Raw genomic sequence first — 18,694 nt, 5'->3', positions numbered from 1 at the left:
AGTGGCAGTACTGGGGAGTTCTGATAATCCAACTTAGGTGCTCTTGATCAAGGCCATCTGCTGATCTGAGAACTGCAGTAGGGACTTTTAACGGAAACTATAATTACAGGTAGTGTTACTCACTGTGTCGCCGGATTCACTGTGTCTCCGACTTTGTGGTGTCTCATAGCAGTGACACCTATGCCAAAATCAGGAGATGGGGTCTCCTCCAGCCCCGCCCACTTAACATTCTTCACCAGTCAGCTGACCTCTAGTCTCTGCCCCCCAGCCATGCCGTGAAGTGAATGGGCGGCTGCGAAGAGGCTGAGTGGGCAGCCGCGGGCTCCAGGGACAGCCCTGCTGGGCTTCCGCAAAAAGGCTGGGAGAGCTGTGTGGGCTTCAGGAACAGCCCAGGATTTGGTGACCCCTGGCAAATTGTCATTCGACCCCCGAGGGGGTCCCGACCCCCAGGTTGAGAACCACTGCTTTACATGATACAATTGGTATTCTATGTTATTGTCACACTATTTTGTAGTTTGCTGCCTCAACTACCTATCACAAGACATAACTGCTGCAACTTTTCCTCCTGCAGCATCATTCCTGTTGGAACTTCTTTCCCTATAACATGCTCCTTGCTAGCTTTTTTCCATGCTTTTTCGGGATATAGGAACCAAACGATGTGAGAATGGGGCTGGATCTCTGAAATTTAAATACATTTTGAAACAGGATTCTGTCCTTTACAGAACCTAAAACAAAAGTGAAATCAATATGATATATCAGGTGACATGCGAGGTACATTTAAACAAAAGTAGAGACGAGGGGCTGGACACTGATCCTTTAGTCTGATGGAACACATCTCTATTTGAGTCAGATGGCTTGGGTTCGGTAAGCTCTCCACTAAAAAACAGGGGTCCCCAAAGATAGGAGACACTTGATTTGAGAAGTTCACAAATAGTTGTACCAGAAAAAGTGGAAACTAATGTCCAGGGAGGCCTAATTTCTTTATTATCTCTGCATATAATAAAGGGAAACTAAAGACAGCTAATGTGTTTTGGGGGTCAGGAAATTCCCCTTTTTTGGGGGAAACATGAACATTACAATTATAAATAAAGAAACATCAATATTCATGTTTCTTTTATTTATAATGTCAATGTTCGTGTTTTGTAGCCCTGATGGATAATTTCCAATGCCTGAAATGCATTGTATGTCTTTTTGTTTTCCTTCACCATATGTGGAAATAATAAACCCATTTGGACTATAAAGCCATTAAAGTGAGACTGTAAGATATCTTTATTCTACAAAAGCATTCCATACACATATACTACTTAACCACTTCCCTACTGGGCACTTTTACCCCCTTCCTGCCCAGGCCAGTTTTAAGCTTTCAGCGCTGTCGCACTTTGAATGACAATTGCGCGATCATGCAACACACCCATATGAAATTGTTATAATTCTTTCACACAAATAGAGCTTTCTTTTAGTGGTACTTAATCACCGGTGGGTTTTTTTTCTTTTTTGATAAATAAATGAAAAAAAAGGCAGAAAATGTTGAAAGAAAAATGTTTTTCATTTTGTTATACAAGTTTGCAAACAGGTAATTTTTCTCCTTCACTGATGTGTGCTGATGAGGTGGCACTGATGGGCACTAATAGGCTGCATTGATGGGCACTGCTGAGGTGGCACTGATGAGTTTGCACTGATAGGTGGCAATGATGGGCACTGATTGGCGGCACTCATGGGCACTGATAGTTGGCACAGATGGACACTGGTAGGCAGCACTGATGGGCACTGATAGGCAGCACTGATAGGTGACACTGATGAGGAGGCACTGATGGGCACTGATTGGCAGCACTGGTGGGCACTAATTGGCAGCACTGGTTGGCAGTAATTGGCAGCACTGATGGGCACTGTTGGGACTGCATTGATAATGAGGACACTGATAATCAGTGTAGATGTCCCTTTCACACAAGACAGTTACCAGCTCTCCTCTCTTCTCATGCTGTCAACGTGAGGAAAGAAATGCTGAACACAGCTTGTGTTTACATCGTGATCAGCTGTGATTGGACACAGCTGATCACGTGGTAAATGGCCACTGTGATTGGCCCTTTACCCCAATCTGTGAACAGATGTGTCCGAAGGACACAGCGATCACAGAACTTGCCGCCCTCATATGACGCCCTCCCAGAACTGGCCGACTGTAGCTGTCATTCGGCTATAGCGCAGTCGGAGAGTGGTTAATGGCATGTAATTTTTTCATCATGAAAGAATTTCTTATAATGTCTAATGCCTCCTTGAAACATCCTCCATCAGCTCCTGAACCTCTCCTTTTCCCCATTACTTGCCCTTGTTGGGAACAAGCAATACTGGTTAGTTGTGACCATGTGCACTGGTCTATACCCACTACAAATCCCATAGTCCATATTCCATCTTGGTAGGGAACAAGAAAGGGTGGCTCCTTTCTTACATACAGTGGGACCATGGAAAATGAATGTAGCCACCCTCTAACGGGAAGTCAGATCACAGAAGCAAAAAAATAGGAATTTGGAGGTTTGGAGGAGGCTGAGACCAATAGAAGTGTCAATTTAACTCTTCCCTACTATATACAAGAAAGAAAAAGTTTTGGCTTTACATACACTTTAACATTGCATTTTTACTAGTTAAACTATGTGCAAGTAACATTTTCAGTAACTGCAAACAGGGAAAGAATCATTCCAGAGGCTGCATATCCAATAAAACATATGGATAGTGATGGTAAGAGCAGCCTCAGCCCAGACTCCATCCAGGCCACACCCCGACGTGTTTCGTCCTGCCCAGAGGGCTTGATCATGGAGGATTTTCAGTAACTGTTTTTTTCACCTAGCAACATATATTACAAATAAGTAGTGTGACCGTTTATCCTGTTTGAAAAGATCATTTTGTATTCCCCTATAAAATTATATTTTCTTGTTCTTATAGGACTGGTTTTCTAGGTCCCAAGGATCAAAGGATTTATCTTTTCCTGCGCGGATTCCTTGGCTCTGGTGCGATGATTCTCCTGTACTATGCTGTCCAGTCTATGCCATTGGCGGATGCCACAGTCATCACTTTCAGCAGTCCTGCCTTCACCTGCATATTTGCCTGCATATGCCTGAAGGAGAAATGCACTTTGTGGGATATAGTCTTTATAGTCTTCACTATAACTGGCGTCATCCTTATAGCTCGTCCACCATTTCTGTTTGGGTCATACAACAATGACCTTGAGGAAGATTACTCTGGGCACATTAAAGGGACTATTGCTGCATTAACAAGCGCAATCTGTGCCTCATTAACCCTGGTGGTGTTAAGAAAAATGGGCAAGTCTGTGCATTACTTGCTTTCTATTTGGTATTATGCTGTGATCGGTCTCATTGAGTGCATCATTGCCCTGTCAATTCTTGGTGAATGGAGTTTGCCTTATTGTGGAATAGACAGGTGGTTTCTGATACTTATTGGAATTCTAGGTTTGGGAGGCCAAGCGTTTCTTGTAAAAGCTTTACAGATCGAGAAAGCTGGATTGGTAGCCATCATGAGGACAATGGATGTGGTCTTTGCTTTTATTTTCCAGGCCTTGTTCCTCCACCACACTCCAACGTGGTGGACAGTTGGAGGGGCCCTGTGCATTGTGGCCAGTACAGCTGGTGCTGCTGTTCTCAAATGGTACACAAGCTCAAAAAAGGCAAAAGAAAGTGAGTTATAGGCTGGAAATGGGACAAATGCCATTTAGACCATGTTTCCGTCTAAAAGGTTATAAGGCCTTGATTATTATGCAGAAGGTTGAATCCACTAAACCACGATGAATAGCTCTGCATTCTTTACAAAAGTGGAGGATTAAGGGGAAAATGGCACTGGTGCTGCTGCTTTTCTTTGATCGTCCTATTGTTCATGATTATAGTCCAGTGAGTCAAGACCAGCTAATTATTAAAGACCAATATCCAAAAAAAGATGCAGCGCTAATTAAAATCGTAAATATATGAATATGAATATACATAAAAAAATTAATGAGTAAATACCAAGGTGAAAAAAGAAAAACTAAAGCAAAGTCCCATCAAGAAAAAAATCCATAAATTCCTAAATAACAGTGTCCATCCAAATGAACAAATATAAATATGCAGAAAAAGGATCGTGACAAAGTCTTCAAAGCAAACGAAGTGCATCCAGATCACCACCCAAAGTGTGTGAATAACCTGCTTACCAGAAAGCGATGACCGCCGCAGCAGTCTCACCCAGCCTAGGGAAGTAAGGTCTCCCTCAACCCTTATAGGAAATCCAGAACTCCTGCTGTTGCTAAAAGTACTCAAAAACTTAAGATGAAATAGACTTCCATGGTGTAGTACGTTGATAAATGAAATGTAATAAAACATAGGTTTGCACTTACAAGAGAGAAGTCATCTATCAGTAAACAAGCAGTGTAGATACGATTTGCCAGAGTTGCGGGCAATCCCAAGTCCTTTTGCTGACGAAACGCGCAGGGTGGAGCCTTTGACGGTTACATCAGCACGTTCGTTCTTTCCGAGACGGTGGATGGGTGTGCGATATAGGAAGTAGAGTGAGACTAATGGTTGTACCGCAACTCTGGCAAATCGTATCTACACTGCTTGTTTGCTGATAGGTTTGCACTTACAAGAGAGAAGTCATCTATCAGCAAACAAGCAGTGTAGATATGATTTGCCAGAGTTGCGGGCAATCCCAAGTCCTTTTGCAGACGAAACGCGCAGGGTGGAGCCTTTGACGGTGACATCAGCACGTTCGTTCTTTCCGAGACGGTGGATGGGCGTGCGATATAGGAAGTAGAGTGAGACTAATGGTTGTACCGCAACTCTGGCAAATCGTATCTACACTGCTTGTTTGCTGATAGATGACTTCTCTCTTGTAAGTGCAAACCTATGTTTTATTACATTTCATTTATCAACGTACTACACCATGGAAGTCTTTTTTGTCTTATGTTTTTGAGTACTTTTATCAACAGCGGGAGTTCTGGATTTCCTATAAGGGTTGAGCGAGACCTTACTTCCCTAGGCTGGGCGAGACTGCTGCGGCGGTCATTGCTTTCTGGAAGCAGGTTATTCACACACTTTGGGTGGTGATCTGGATGCACTTTGTTTGCTTTGAAGTCTTTGTCACGATGCTTTTTCTGCATATTTATTCTTGCTCATTTGGATGGACACCGTTATTTAAGAATTTATGGATTTTTTTTCTTGATGGGACTTTGCTTTAGTTTTTCTTTTTTCAATTTTTTCTTTTTTTCACCTTGGTATTTACTCATTAATTTTTTATGTATATTCATATTAATATATTTACGATTTTAATTAGCGCTGCATCTTTTTTTGGATATTGCACTTTATTTGGAGTTTCTGTACTGGACTTTTTTGATGTTAGCAGCTTATTTATTTGTCATTTCACAAGTTATTTTAGTTATAGTGCAGTGTTAGCCCTAGGGCTTTACACTTGAATTATTAAAGACCAACTCCAGGCTCAGCCCCTGCAGCTCTCTTCCCTGGAGAATCCCCCAGCAGTATGCTTTGATTTATTTATTTTTTAAATACTTACCTTTTTTAAAATTCACCAGGCTGGTCCTGTTAGTTCCTGGATCCTTTTCAGTCTTCCTCCAGCAATGAGTGGTGCTCTGAGTCTTCTGAATTGGGCGATGCTGGGGGTTAATCAACTCCAAAGACTGAAAGCATCCGCTCCTGATAAGGAAGTACTGTGAGGGACTGCTCCAGGTTGAAGGTGAATATTGCAGCCTGCAATGATTTTTAATTTTAAGCTGCAGTTGGGGGACTATTTAAACCCCAAACCAAAAATGTAACATATTGCAGCTCACCAATCATTACATGTGGTAGCTGCATTCGTTTTCTTTTTTTTTAGGCTTCTTTCCATCTGTTTTCACCTGGTGATCTGGCCAGTAACACACCTCCTGTATTGGATGAAGGAGCACAGGGGGCACCTTTGGACAACATCATTGTCAATCTGGGGGAAGGGAGTGTTAGCTGTACTAGCCAATTTAGATACACTAATGCCGCGTACACACGAGCGGACTTTACGGCAGGCTTTGTCCTGCGGACTTTTCGACAGACTTTACAACGGACTTTCCGAACGAACGGACTTGGCTACACATGATAAACCAAAGTCCAACGGATTCATACGTGATGACGTACGACAGGACTAAAACAAGGAAGTTCATAGCCAGTAGCCAATAGCTGCCCTAGCGTTGGTTTTTGTCCGTCTGACTAGCATACAGACGAGCCGACTTTTCGACCGGACTCGAGTCCATCGAAAAGATTTGAAACATGTTTTATTTCTAGGTCCATCGAACTTTTGGGGAAAAAAGTCAGCTGGAGCCCACACACGATCGAATTGTCCGACGGACTCCGGTACGCCGAAACCAAGTATGCCGTAAAGTCCGGTCGTGTGTACGCGGCATAATACATTGAATCCAAACTCCAACTAATTCTTTATAAGCAGTTACAGCAAACAGTTTTTTGTCCTTTTTGGGATAAAGGTTTACACAAATAAATAAAATCTGAGCATTGTAAGCACCCCTGCTAGCGGTAAATGGTTTGTCTCCTCTCTGTAACGAATACATTCTGCTGGAAAGCTTGTTCATTTGAAAAACAACACACTTATGCCCTGTACACACGATCGCACATTCCGACAACAAAATCCATGGATTTTTTCCGACGGATGTTGGCTCAAACTTGTCTTGCATACATACAGTCACATAAAGTTAGTCGGAAATTCCGAACGCCAAGAACGCCGTGACGTACAACACGTATGACGAGCAGAGAAAAATGAAGTTCAATAGCCAGTGCTGCTCTTCTGCTTGATTCCGAGCATGCGTGGCACTTTGTGCGTCAGAATTGTCTACACACAATCGGAATTTACGCAGATTTTGTTGTCGGAAAATTTTAGAGCCAGCTCTCAAACTTTGTGTGTCGGAAATTCCGATGGAAAAAGTCGGATGGAGCCTACACGGTTGGAATTTCCGACAACAAGCTCCGATCGCACATTTTCCGTCGGAAAGTCCGATCGTGTGTACAGGGCATAACTGGCTGGATCACCAGATCAAACTAGAGGAAAGAAAGTCTAAAAAAAAACGAATGCAGCTATCACATATAAGAATTGGTAAGCTGCAAGATAATAAATGTTTGCTATTAGGTTTAATAGCACTTTAAGTTAAAAAAAAATGCCCAAAGTTGGGCTTTACACAGCTGAAGCACAAATATATGCTGATAGCAAAATAAAAGTGGAAACAAGCAGAGACTTGAGATATTTTATTGGAATATATTATAGTTTTGTAATTCTTTATTGAGTTATGATTGCAATAATTATACTTGTTGAAACTGTAACCAGGCAATTTCCATTGACTTTTGATCTTAGCTACAGTATATACATACTGTATATTTATATGATGCCCTGTTAAGTTATATTTATTTATAATAATATGGTTCCTTATCTGATGGTCTTAATCAGGAGAATAATGTACAGACAGTAGAGCTGCACCATTCTGGCCAAAATGAGAATCACAATTTTTTTGCTTAGAATAAAAAGATCACGATTCTCGCAACGTAAAATCTTTCACATTATACAAAAAAAAAATGGGCTAACTTTACTGGTTAGATTTTTTTTTTTTTTTGTTTAGTTTAGTGTTTAAGTGGTTAAACTTTTTTCAAGTACACAGGAAGTCTATTCCATTGATAAATTGTTACAATGTTTATACTTAAAGTGGATGTAAACCCAATGTTATCCTTTCTAAACTACTGCCATAGTGGTTATCTATAAGGATATACATGTCTCCTGTATGTATCTTTACCTGTCAAATGTCTCCCCTCTGTCTGTTATGAGACCCGAAAAACTGCAGGTTCTGTGGGTGGGTCTGTTGTCTGGAGCTCGGTGGGTGGAGTCATGATGTCAGTAGACTCCCCGCCCACCTCTACACTCCTTGACAATATGCATTTTCTCCTGTGTATTTCTAACACTGAACTTCTGCTATGATCTCTAACATCCATTGAAAAGACAGGAAAGTAACCACATGACTTCAGCATGCCAAATCATGGTGAGGTGTGGAACATCCAATCCTTGCAGAGCTGCTGAAGAAAGGAGTGGGGGAGGGAATTAAAAAATAATGCATGTCTTAGGCTAGTGCATGAGATATGTAAATCACCTGTCACTCACAGCAAGGGGGAGGATTTGACAAAGTTTTTCTCAGTTTGTCAAGATTTATCTGACTGAACAATAAGAGGATTGCTCAGAGATGGATTAACTCTGTGTGGCAAGACTGGGCTCAAATGATAGGAAATCTTATACTCTACATTATGATATATATATAAAAAAAAATTGGGTTTACATCCACTTTAAGTTCAACTGATAAAGAATGCTTTGTTTCTTGGCAGACTGCCCAGTTTTTCTCTTCCTTTCTTTGGAGGGCTGTGGCTTCAGAAGAGCAGAGAGAATTCTTTGCATAGAAAGAATTGTGAAACACTTTAGTCAAGATCGCGATAACTATTCTTGACGATTAATCACGATAACGATTCTTGTGCAGCTCTAACAGACAGTTTACATTTCATTAACACAATGATTACTGCTAGTGGCTATAATAGCCGCTAGCATTAATCGCATGTAAAATCAGACAGGCTGAATGTACACAAGTTGAACGATCGATCAACTTGGGTACATTAATCCTGCCCATACATGGTTTGAAGCTCAGCTGGGGTTCCTGCCGAACCGGCTGAGATTCGAACTGTCTGTGGCTGGCTTTAAGCTGGCCATATATTATACAATTATTATACAATATTTTCTTGTTCAATTTCCTTTAGATTTACTTTCAACTATGTAGTACAAGGGCCTGCCTGACTGCATACAGATTGAAAGTGTTTAGGTTTGACCCCCCTATATTATATGGTTTGGTAGATCTAAAGGAAAATTGTATAATGTGTGGCCAGCCTTAAGCCGACCATACATGGATCGAAATTTGGACGGTTCAGCAGGGAACAGCCAAATTTCGATCCATGTATGGGTAACACTTTTTGTTGTGTTCTGCTGGCAGGGAAGGCTGCCCACCGGCAGAAAACAATAGTGCTTGAGGAAGGATTCCCCCATCAACACTGACTGTGTTAATGAGGCAATCGAGCAATTTTCTTTCCTTCCACCCGTCGTGGAAGGAAAAAAAATTGCATAATCTATGGCTTGCCTTAGAGCACCCAGTAAGATGTCAGCTTTCATAGACAATGTCTTGGTTGTTATGGATTACTGCATATTATTGTTCTTGGAACATCTGTTAAATATGCCATAATATATTATCTTCATTGTCCAATGTACTCCGGATCATGACGGGTATTGGTGCAACTACAAATGTAAGCACAGCAATTAATCATTTTCATGTACTCCAAATATCTAACTGCTGTTAGTTACAATTAATCTGTTGATTAGTTCAGGGATAGCCATTATCTGTTTAATTTAGACATTGATTTTCAATTGTTACTTTATTTTTTATAGTTTTTGTTGTTAAAATAGTGGTGTATGACCTGTTATGTACAGTATAATATACTGTATATAAAACTTTTATATATATATAAATATAATATATATATATGAACTTTAATGGCATCCCAGTCTTAGTCCGTAGTGTTCAATATTGAGTTAGCCCACCCTTCAGCTTCAACTCTTCTGGAAAGGGTGTCCACAAGGTTTAGGAGCGTTTCTGTGGGAATTTTTGACCATTCCTCCAGAAACGCAGTTGTGAGGTCAGGCACTGATGTTGGATGAGAAGGCCTGGCTTGCAGTCTCCTCTCTAATTCATCAAAAAGGTGTTGTATCGGGCTGAGGTCAGGCTCTGTGCAGGCCAGTCAAGTTCCTCCACCCCAAACTCTCTCATCCATGTCTTTATGGACCTTGCTTTGTGCACTGGTGTGCAGTCCTGTTGGAACAGGAAGAGGCTATCCCCAAACTGTTCCCACCAAGTTGGGAGAAATTGTCCAAAATGTCTTGGAATGCTGACGTCCCAAGAGTTCCCTTCACTGGAACTAAGGAGCCAAGGCCAACTCCTGAAAAACAACCCCACACCATAAATTCCCCTCCAATGAATGATTTGGACCAGTGAACAAAGCAAGGTCCATAAAGACAAGGATGAGCGAGTTTAGGGTGGAGGAACTTGACTGGTCTGCACAAAGTCCTCACCTCAACTCAATAGAATACCTTTGGGATGAATTACAGCGGAGACTGCAAGCCAGGCCTTCTCGTCCAATATCAGTGCCTGACCTCACAAATGCGCTTCTGGAAGAATGGTCAAACATTCCCATAGACATACTCCTAAACCTTGTGGACAGCCTTTCCAGAAGAGTTAAAGCTGTTATAACTGCAACGGTTGGGCCAACTCAATACAAGTACACCAACTTTTTTTTCAGACAGAGCTCCGCTTTAAAAACCATATATCGGGTGCAACTTTGATTCCTAAGTTAATAGTTTACATTGCTGTGTACCAGGGGTGTAGAAAATAGGTACGTTAAAGCCCTTACTAGCGTACTCAGGGAGGCATGGCTCCATCCCGATAAGCAAGCTCTCCACCCCTCTCCTATAGATATCCAATCTGGAAAAAAATGTGGACATTAAGGGGTTCCTTCCCTGTATATACAGGCATTGGGTGATGGGAGATCGATGATATAAGATTTTCACTTTCTTTATGAAAGGAAAAATGCACTTTAGCAGGATTTTCCCAGGCTGGGACTTGCTGCCTGGTAGACCTGGTGTTGGCATTAAGTTAGTGGGAGTTTTTGTGTCATAATGTGTGGCTCCAGAAGTTCTACTCTGCTATGAATGTGTTTTTATGTGTCCATTTTGGAGAGATTTCCCAAAACTCACCAGTAGGAACACAGATGGCACTTGCTCTTTCCTCCAGTATTCAAAATAAAAGGTTTCGGCTGGGTTGTCATGATTGTTGTTTTTTATGTGTAAGGCCCTTAAGAGAATGTCTCACTCTTTGGATTTGTAGAGCATCACACATCTTTTGGAAATTTAGAACAATGACCTCTGCATAGAATTTTTTTGGCCTACAGGTCCTCATGGGGCTGGTAGTTTTGGGACCTCTGTGAAGCCCCAGCCCCTAACAGGTGATGCCTAATAGGCTAAAAGAAAATTCTATCTACAAGTAGATTTAGAAGAGGCCATGTGATGCCATGAAAACCAAATGTGTGGGACATTTACTTATAGTCCTGCCATGTAAGAATATCATTCATCCTGAAATCATTTTTCCTTTGGGAGAGGTGTAATTGTATACCTTTCCTGGAGAGTATTGCTCTATGTGTTCACAGCACTTAAAGTGGTAGTAAACCAAACCTTTAAAAATCAAACAAAAAAAACCCTTCAAGACAAAGTTATAATGTACTAGTATGCATAGCATACTAGCACATTATGAAATACTTACCTTAGAACGAAGCCCTCCACTTCACTGTTGACAGGGCTTCCATCTTCACCCGGTCTTCCTTCTGGGTTTGCGTGCTCCTGCCATCTGATTGGCCGAGCCGTGATGACGTCAAGGCCGTGGCACAGAGCTCTGAAGGGACGACATGGGTATGCCATCTCTTCAGAGCCCATGTGCCGGGGACATCACCTGCTGCATGCAGTGTGAATATCTCCTAAACAGTGCAAGTTTAGGAATATTCACTGTACCTACAGTTAAGCCTTATTATAGGCTTGCCTTGGTGTACAAGTAAAAAAAAAAACTTTATCACCACTTTGAAGCTCAATTCCATTAATTAAGACACTTTATAAAAAGTGAAAGGCACACTATGAGTTAAGTCCAGGGAGTTGAAAAAAAACTATTTTTTTATATCTGGCAGGTTTATAGCTTTGCTGGAGCATACACTGACACTCTGGGCTGTGAGGGAGGAGAGAGAGGCACACAGAGCAGCTATGTCTGCCCTTCCCCTCTGCTGCCCATTCAGAGAAGCCTCTGTATTTTGTGAATGAGTTCATATAATACAAAGGCTTCTGTGATTGGGCAGGAGGAGGGGAGGAGCAGACATAGCAGCTGCTCTGAACCTAATGTTGAAGATGCTTAGACCTGAAGCATCAGCGTCGGGCTCCCAGAAATACATTGATAGCTGTCTTTCAGGAGTGCAATAAAACTGTCAGATGTAAATAAAAGCGCTAAACATGGTAGATGTCATGCACCTCATTGGACTTAACTCATAGTGTGCCTTCCCTTTTTACAAAGGAGCTGAATTCCTAGAATTCAGATTTAAGTGAAATGTGTTGCCTGCACTGGGTCTGTGAGCTTAGCATTACATAAGAAAATATTAGTGGGCCATACCATTTTCTAGAGGTATTGATTGGGCCACAGAACATATGCCTCTAAACCATAACAGGTTTAATTTACAGTTGGTAAAACCTTGAAATAAGAGCCATAACTTTCATACAGGGACAAGTGTTTGAATGCCACCATTCCCCTGTCCTAATAAAACCCAGCTCCATTCCACCCAAAACAAAAAAAATCGTTCAGCTTTATTCTTACTAACCTTCAGGCCCTACATTTCATTTTGTAAGTGCTAGCTCCAGAGCTTTTTCATCTGTGCCATCCTTCTTAAGGAAAGATATGTAGCTGGTAAAATCAGCTATGGATTTATATTGTATAGTGTTGGAATCATGACGGTCTACTTGGCACTTACTCTATCAATTTTTCTATTTGCGTCCCTGTCTCTTTGTTCCTATTAGCTTCTCAGGAGATTACCAGGGCCAGTAAACCAAACTCTTTCTCAACCTAACTTTCTAGACCTGTCATACAGGATTGTTTTCTGGCTAGTGTTCCAGCCTTTTCTTGAACTTTGATATACCTTTTAAGGGCCCGTTTATACTTCATTGCTTTTGTCATATTTTTCTGAACCTGCATGTACACCAGCTAGATCTAAATAATTATTTACTGGTACATTTTTTACCTGTGTGTTTTGATGTGGCATGGTGTTGGCATGCTGGCATGGTATTGACATGCTTGCTCCAGGTCAGTGGCTTAAATGTTTAAAGCCAAACAAATAGCATTTCAGAATTAGACATCTGCAAAGCTTTTCTTTACTGTGGATGTGTTTTTTTTAGCACAGAAGTGTAAATCTGCCCTTGGAAATGTAAATAAACACATTTGAATATTTTTTACTGCTTTAAAAATATCTTTTATGAATAGAGACTGTAAAGCTCTAGTCACAACTTTCCATGTGCAATAATGTGTTATTTTTTTTGCGTTGATTCAAGTTCCGTTCAGGTAGCCTATTCACTATGAATTGGCCAAAAAATTGAAGTGAATTGCTTTTGAGCAATGTACTTTACATTCACAGCGGGTGCTTGTGGTGTGCTGTAGCACAGGTGTGTTACAATGGGTGCCAATTCAGAATACCTGGCAATGCCCACCAAAGCACAGTGTGTTGTAGCAAGGATTTAAAACAGGAGTTTCAATACATGTCACAGAAAGGTCTGACTCCAGCCTTAGGGGTTGATTTACTAAAGGCAAATAGACTGTGCACTTTGCAAGTACAGTTGCTCCAGAGCTTAGTAAATGAGCAGAAAGTATGCTGATGTGCATCATCCATTCATGTGCAAGCAAAAATGCATTTTTTTTTGTTTTTTTTTTCCTTGCACATGATTGGGTACTCTTTGCAAAGTGAAGCTTTACCTCATTTACTAAGCTCCGGAGAAACTTCACTTTGCAAAGTGCACAGTCTAGTTGCCTTTAGAAAATCAACCCCTAAGTGTCAAATTTTAACATTTTCTCTGCCACTTGAACATGCATACATGGCACTGAAATTTTAACAACTGTAAGGCCTCATGCACACAGCCATATACAATTTACGTGGGAGCCAGCATGATCCTGCATAAAAAGTTATACATATATATTGCTTACATACAGTCTGTATGAGCAAAGATGCATACAGGCAGCTTGTACGGCTACTCTGTCTAGCGAATGGCTCAAATAATGACCCTTTCTATAGTCAGCCACTGCACTGTGCAATCAGCGGGAGCTGCCACTGCCCTGAATGAGTTATTCATTCATTAGCGGCGCATACAAAGAATGACCTTGGACTTTTATAAGTGAAATCCACTGATTATACACTATTGTTTACATATCAGTCCTGAGCATGGGCAGCAGTATCCAATACACTGTATGCATGTAAAAGTTGGAACTAATAGTTATATGCGTACAGTGTAAAAAATACAGCCAAACCCTTACACCAGACACAAGTTTTTATAGTTCTGGTTTACCAAGCTAAATGCTATAAACCAGTGTGCATGGACCCATAGGATACAATACTGCTGTGCTCAGATCTGTAGAGATTACACATATGAATGCTGCAAATTGTACACCTGTGTGCATGAGCGCTAATCTGAAACAAGAGCAGTGTCAGGTCCTTCTTCGGTTCTCCTTTAAAGCATTATGCTTCATATTCAATAAATCAGTACAGGGAACAATGATGTGCAAAGTCCACTAACCCATTGCTATTAATCATCTATTAAAATTGTAACCGGTTGATAAGCACATTTGTGTTTCCACATCCTCAGTTTTCCCGGCACTGCTTTATTAGTTGGGCCTTTAAAGAAGATCTATCATTATCAATGTTTTTACAGTTCTGTCCCCTTTGGAATAAAGTACATACAGGTGCTTGTCCCATGTTTCTACAAAAGGGGGGGGGGGGGGAGGGGGGCAGGTTCTGCATTTCCTTATAGCATTGCTTGCTATGAATCAGCTGTCTCCTTCAAAGCTGTTGTTGGGGGGGGGTCTGGTCAGACCTCATAGATAGGGTTAGAAAACATATGGGACTGTATGTACATCATCCCATAGGTTACAGATCTGTCAAATAAAATCTATAATAATTTGAAGATAGGTCTTCTTTAAAGTGCATTTAAACCCAATAATAAAATATGTATCAGTATCCTTTTCTTTTAAGCTATTCTTTCTTTCTTTTTAATTGGTAATCCTGCCAGTTCCTGCCCTGGGGTGACAACACTCAATCATTATACTGTATCTATGGAGTTTTATCACCTTAGAATGTCTATTATAAGGCTGGGTGTTCGGTAAGCCCACAGAGATAGCTTTGAACAACACTAACTGATAGTAGGGCAGCACCAGGATTTCCAGCAGGATCAGGAGGTATTTTTGCACTTATTGAACAGATATAAAAATATGCTTTCAATGGTATATTTAACAAACCAAAGGGAGCAAAAAACAAAGAAGTTCACTGTTTGGGTTTACATACAGTTTCAACTACAAAGTAATAGGTCATCTTTAACATCCAGTACTGTTCACAGATGTTGGCAGCCTTTAACTGAGGCCATTATGTTGCCAGTGTGGCCATATACACTATATCAGGCCTAGACAATTTGTAGTTTTTTAGCATACAGGGTATTTTCGCTGATAATGCACCAGCTGGCTTGAAATACGCTCTTAGATCCCAACTAGGAGAGTTCATTTTGTCCTCTCTATGAGAGTTAATTGTTTTTATGGTTCACTCCCTTTTCTATGCTTAATGGCCAAGAGGTAGGCCTAGTACTGTATTCTATATTTTACCTAGAAAACTATTTTTCTCCGTTAATTTAAAAGATGTGCAAAATGAAATGTTTGTATTTTGAATGTTTAATTTGTGTTGTAATGTAAGCAAACTGCTTTTATTATTCTGCACAAATTCTTATGCCTATTTTCTTATGTCTAGATACTTTTAATAAAACACTCAATTTCACTTTGGTTTTTAGTCTTCTTTGTATTTGCCCTGTTTTCATTTTGTATGACTGTGCAAGCCCTTGGAAAAGTAAGAATTATTATGTCCAATAGCAAGCACCACATAATGCCTCCTATTACCAGTGGTAGCCAAAAAAAAACTCCCTTTTGGGATTCCTCTGATGTTAGTTGCATATTAACTAATGCATTGATTTTCCTGAATCCCTGGCCAATCCCCAACTAGGATTGGCAGGAGGGAGGCCTCCTATATATACCCATGGTCAGCCTGCTGGGGGAGGAGTTGTCAGGTGGAAGAACTGAATAATGGAGTGTTAGACTGTCGTGGTCTGAGGGAACCCCCTTTCTGGGGGGAGGTGAACTCAGGCCTGGAGCTCTGGAGCTGGCAGGGAGTCACGGTCATTGAGAGGTGTACTGGAACAGGAGCAGGAAAGAGGACAGTTGGGAGCACTGCCAGGCAAGTCATTCAGGAGGGATCCATGCCGGGGTCGATGAGCGAGAAGCACAGAGAGAGGCTCTGGGAGAGACATGCCAGGATTTGGATGTGGAGCCAGAGGGAGAGACTGTGGTGTTGTTTTGGAGTCAAGTCATTGCAGCCATGAGGGCTGGCAGGATTTGCATTGGACGTGCTAGGATAAGTAGTCCACCAAGTGTCAGCACATTTATTCTTCTCTACTAAAAACGGTTGCTACCTCAGAGGGGACTGCAGACCCCTGCCTGTAATGGGCTATTAGGAAAACATTAGGACTTATTCAGAGTGAGGCCTAGCCATGTGCTGATGGTGATAGGAACCTAGATTTGGACATTGAAGTGAAGCAAGTGATCTCAAGTAGTGTGCTGGAGGAGATGTGCAGAGGAAGAGGCTGTCAAATCTAGACTCAACCAACATAGATTTAATTTAGAATTATTCATTATCTGGGCATCCCATGTCCCTTTTCCCCATCCAAGTTTAATCCCCTAATAAAAACAACAAAAACAAGCAAGAGACTGTTCATTGTCTGGGAAAGTATGCCAAAATGGATGTATGACCAGCAGGGTGAAATGTGTGGATGCTGAAACACGCAGTGACCCCACGGAGGCACCGTTACACAAGATAAAGACTTGCCTACTCCTACCCCTTATTGACCACTGAAGCACTTTCATTGCTATGGGAAATTGCAGAAGGTGTAGGGTTAAAAATCCACATTCGAGCACAACAAAAAATTAACCATTGCAGTGGGCCACACTAAGCTGCAAGGGTTGAATCCTCAATAAGTCTAGGGGGGGTCTTTTCCCCTGCTCCAACAGGCTCCAGGCACTATACATGATGATATCAAAGGATTTGCCTGCAGACTGGAGCTTTAGGTAGAGGAAAACAGCTTCAGGAGAACCCTTAGGCTGGGTTCACACATGTCCGGCTGGGGTTTGCAGTCCAGAGTCCGGTGCGTTTCTGTTCACCAGTTCATGTGCGATTCAGGTGTGAATTTTTGCATGAATTTGCAGCTGAACCGAATCCAAAAATGCACAGGACCCTTTTCAAAACCATACCGTGGGCGCCCCGGACATGTGTAAACCGGCTCCATTGAAAGCTGGTCACATTCACATGTTACGCAAATTACATGCGGTTAAAACGCATCCAATTCACATATATGTTAACCCAGCCTTAGACTTAACGTGCATTAAACCCTTGAAGTAATGGGGGGGGGGGGGGGGGACTGCAAGAGGTGTTATTTGTTTGTTTTTTTGTGCACGGAAATGGACTGTAAACTTCAACAAACTAAAGTCCTTGCTAAGAAGTAACTAACATTGGACAGGAACATAGAACAGGGTTTGCACAATGAATGTTAATTCCACCATGCAACTGCATTTCTGTGCAGCATTCGGTAAGCCTCATCACAGGTTTCAACCAATCAGTGGCAGACATACTAAGTAAAGGGCCCCTGTGCAAGAACATTTGGACCCCACAAATCAGTAAGGGCAAACCATTAGGCTATACTCTATGCAGAATTTTTCCAGCTTCTCACCAATCCTAGAAGAGAAAAGTGTCCAAGTCTATGTGACAGCCTACCAACATTTTGCGCAAATGGGCTTCTAAATCTAAGAGAGCCCTAGTGCTGTTAAACAATCTGCACAAATGGTGTATCTGACCCTGCATCAGTCTCTTCCAGAAGATCACCCACTGTCCTGGGTCTGAGATCCCCACACACACTACAATGAGGTGTAACCTCTGTGCTACAAAATCTTGCAGAAAGGACTGTGTCTCTATCTTTAATGACTAGGTGGTGCCATGTCTCTCACCATTACCACAGAACTGACCGTGTAGTGCTCTCCTGATTAGTGTGGTCAGTTTTTAATAGGAAAGCAGAGGGACTGTCATGAACACCAAGAATTTCACACAAAAGAAGCAATACAAATTACATGATACTTTCTGATACAAGTACATGGTCCAGAAGGCACATATCAGGAATATGAAGTGTTGGGGTAACAAATGCTTTAAAACAGAACTAAAAGCAAAGTATTTTTTTCATGTTGGAATGAGTAAGGGAGGCTTATAACCCGTCAGGTTTTTTGCCATCTGTGTCCCCATTGGGAAGATTTCCCTTCACTTTCTGTCCCATAGCCAAAACAGGAAGTGAGAGGAAATTCCTCCAAAGAGATGGAATCCCTGGTTGTCGCCAGAACTAGTGTCCCCATTGGAAGATTTCCTCTTTGTCCCTGTTCTGGTGACAACCCAAAAATTTGGGATTTTCTTCACTTTTGGTGGTAATGCTAAACATGAAAAATTGAGAGGGTGAATTTCCCCAAAGGGGGCACTGAATGAATGGCAATAAAAAATGACAAGCGTACTAATTCCTCTCCACTCTATCTGAAACTAACAAAAAAAAAGTTTGACAGTGAAAGGGTAAGAAAATGAAAAGAAAAAAAAATGGTTTGGCAGTGGTAGGGTTGAAAAAAAAGGAAAAAAAAGAAAAAAAATTGGTTTTGTAGTGAAAGGGTTAAAATTGGGGGAAA

The 18,694-nt window shown here is 41.4% G+C and overlaps 1 protein-coding gene across 1 annotated transcript in view; it reads left to right on the top strand.

The window, feature by feature from the left end:
* Positions 1-4,221, top strand: part of SLC35G1 (solute carrier family 35 member G1) — an 84,006-nt gene extending 79,785 nt beyond the window's left edge. Inside the window, exon 3 of the mRNA XM_073596018.1 lies at positions 2,935-4,221. Within this exon, the coding sequence (XP_073452119.1) occupies positions 2,935-3,694 (760 nt within the window). The 3' untranslated portion in view covers positions 3,695-4,221. The remainder of the gene's footprint in view (positions 1-2,934) is intronic.
* Positions 4,222-18,694: the final 14,473 nt, after the last annotated feature.

This window comes from Aquarana catesbeiana, linkage group LG08, assembly GCF_042186555.1.
Source record: "Aquarana catesbeiana isolate 2022-GZ linkage group LG08, ASM4218655v1, whole genome shotgun sequence".
NCBI classification, from domain to species: domain Eukaryota; kingdom Metazoa; phylum Chordata; class Amphibia; order Anura; family Ranidae; genus Aquarana; species Aquarana catesbeiana.
This window is presented reverse-complemented; position numbering and strand designations above follow the sequence as displayed.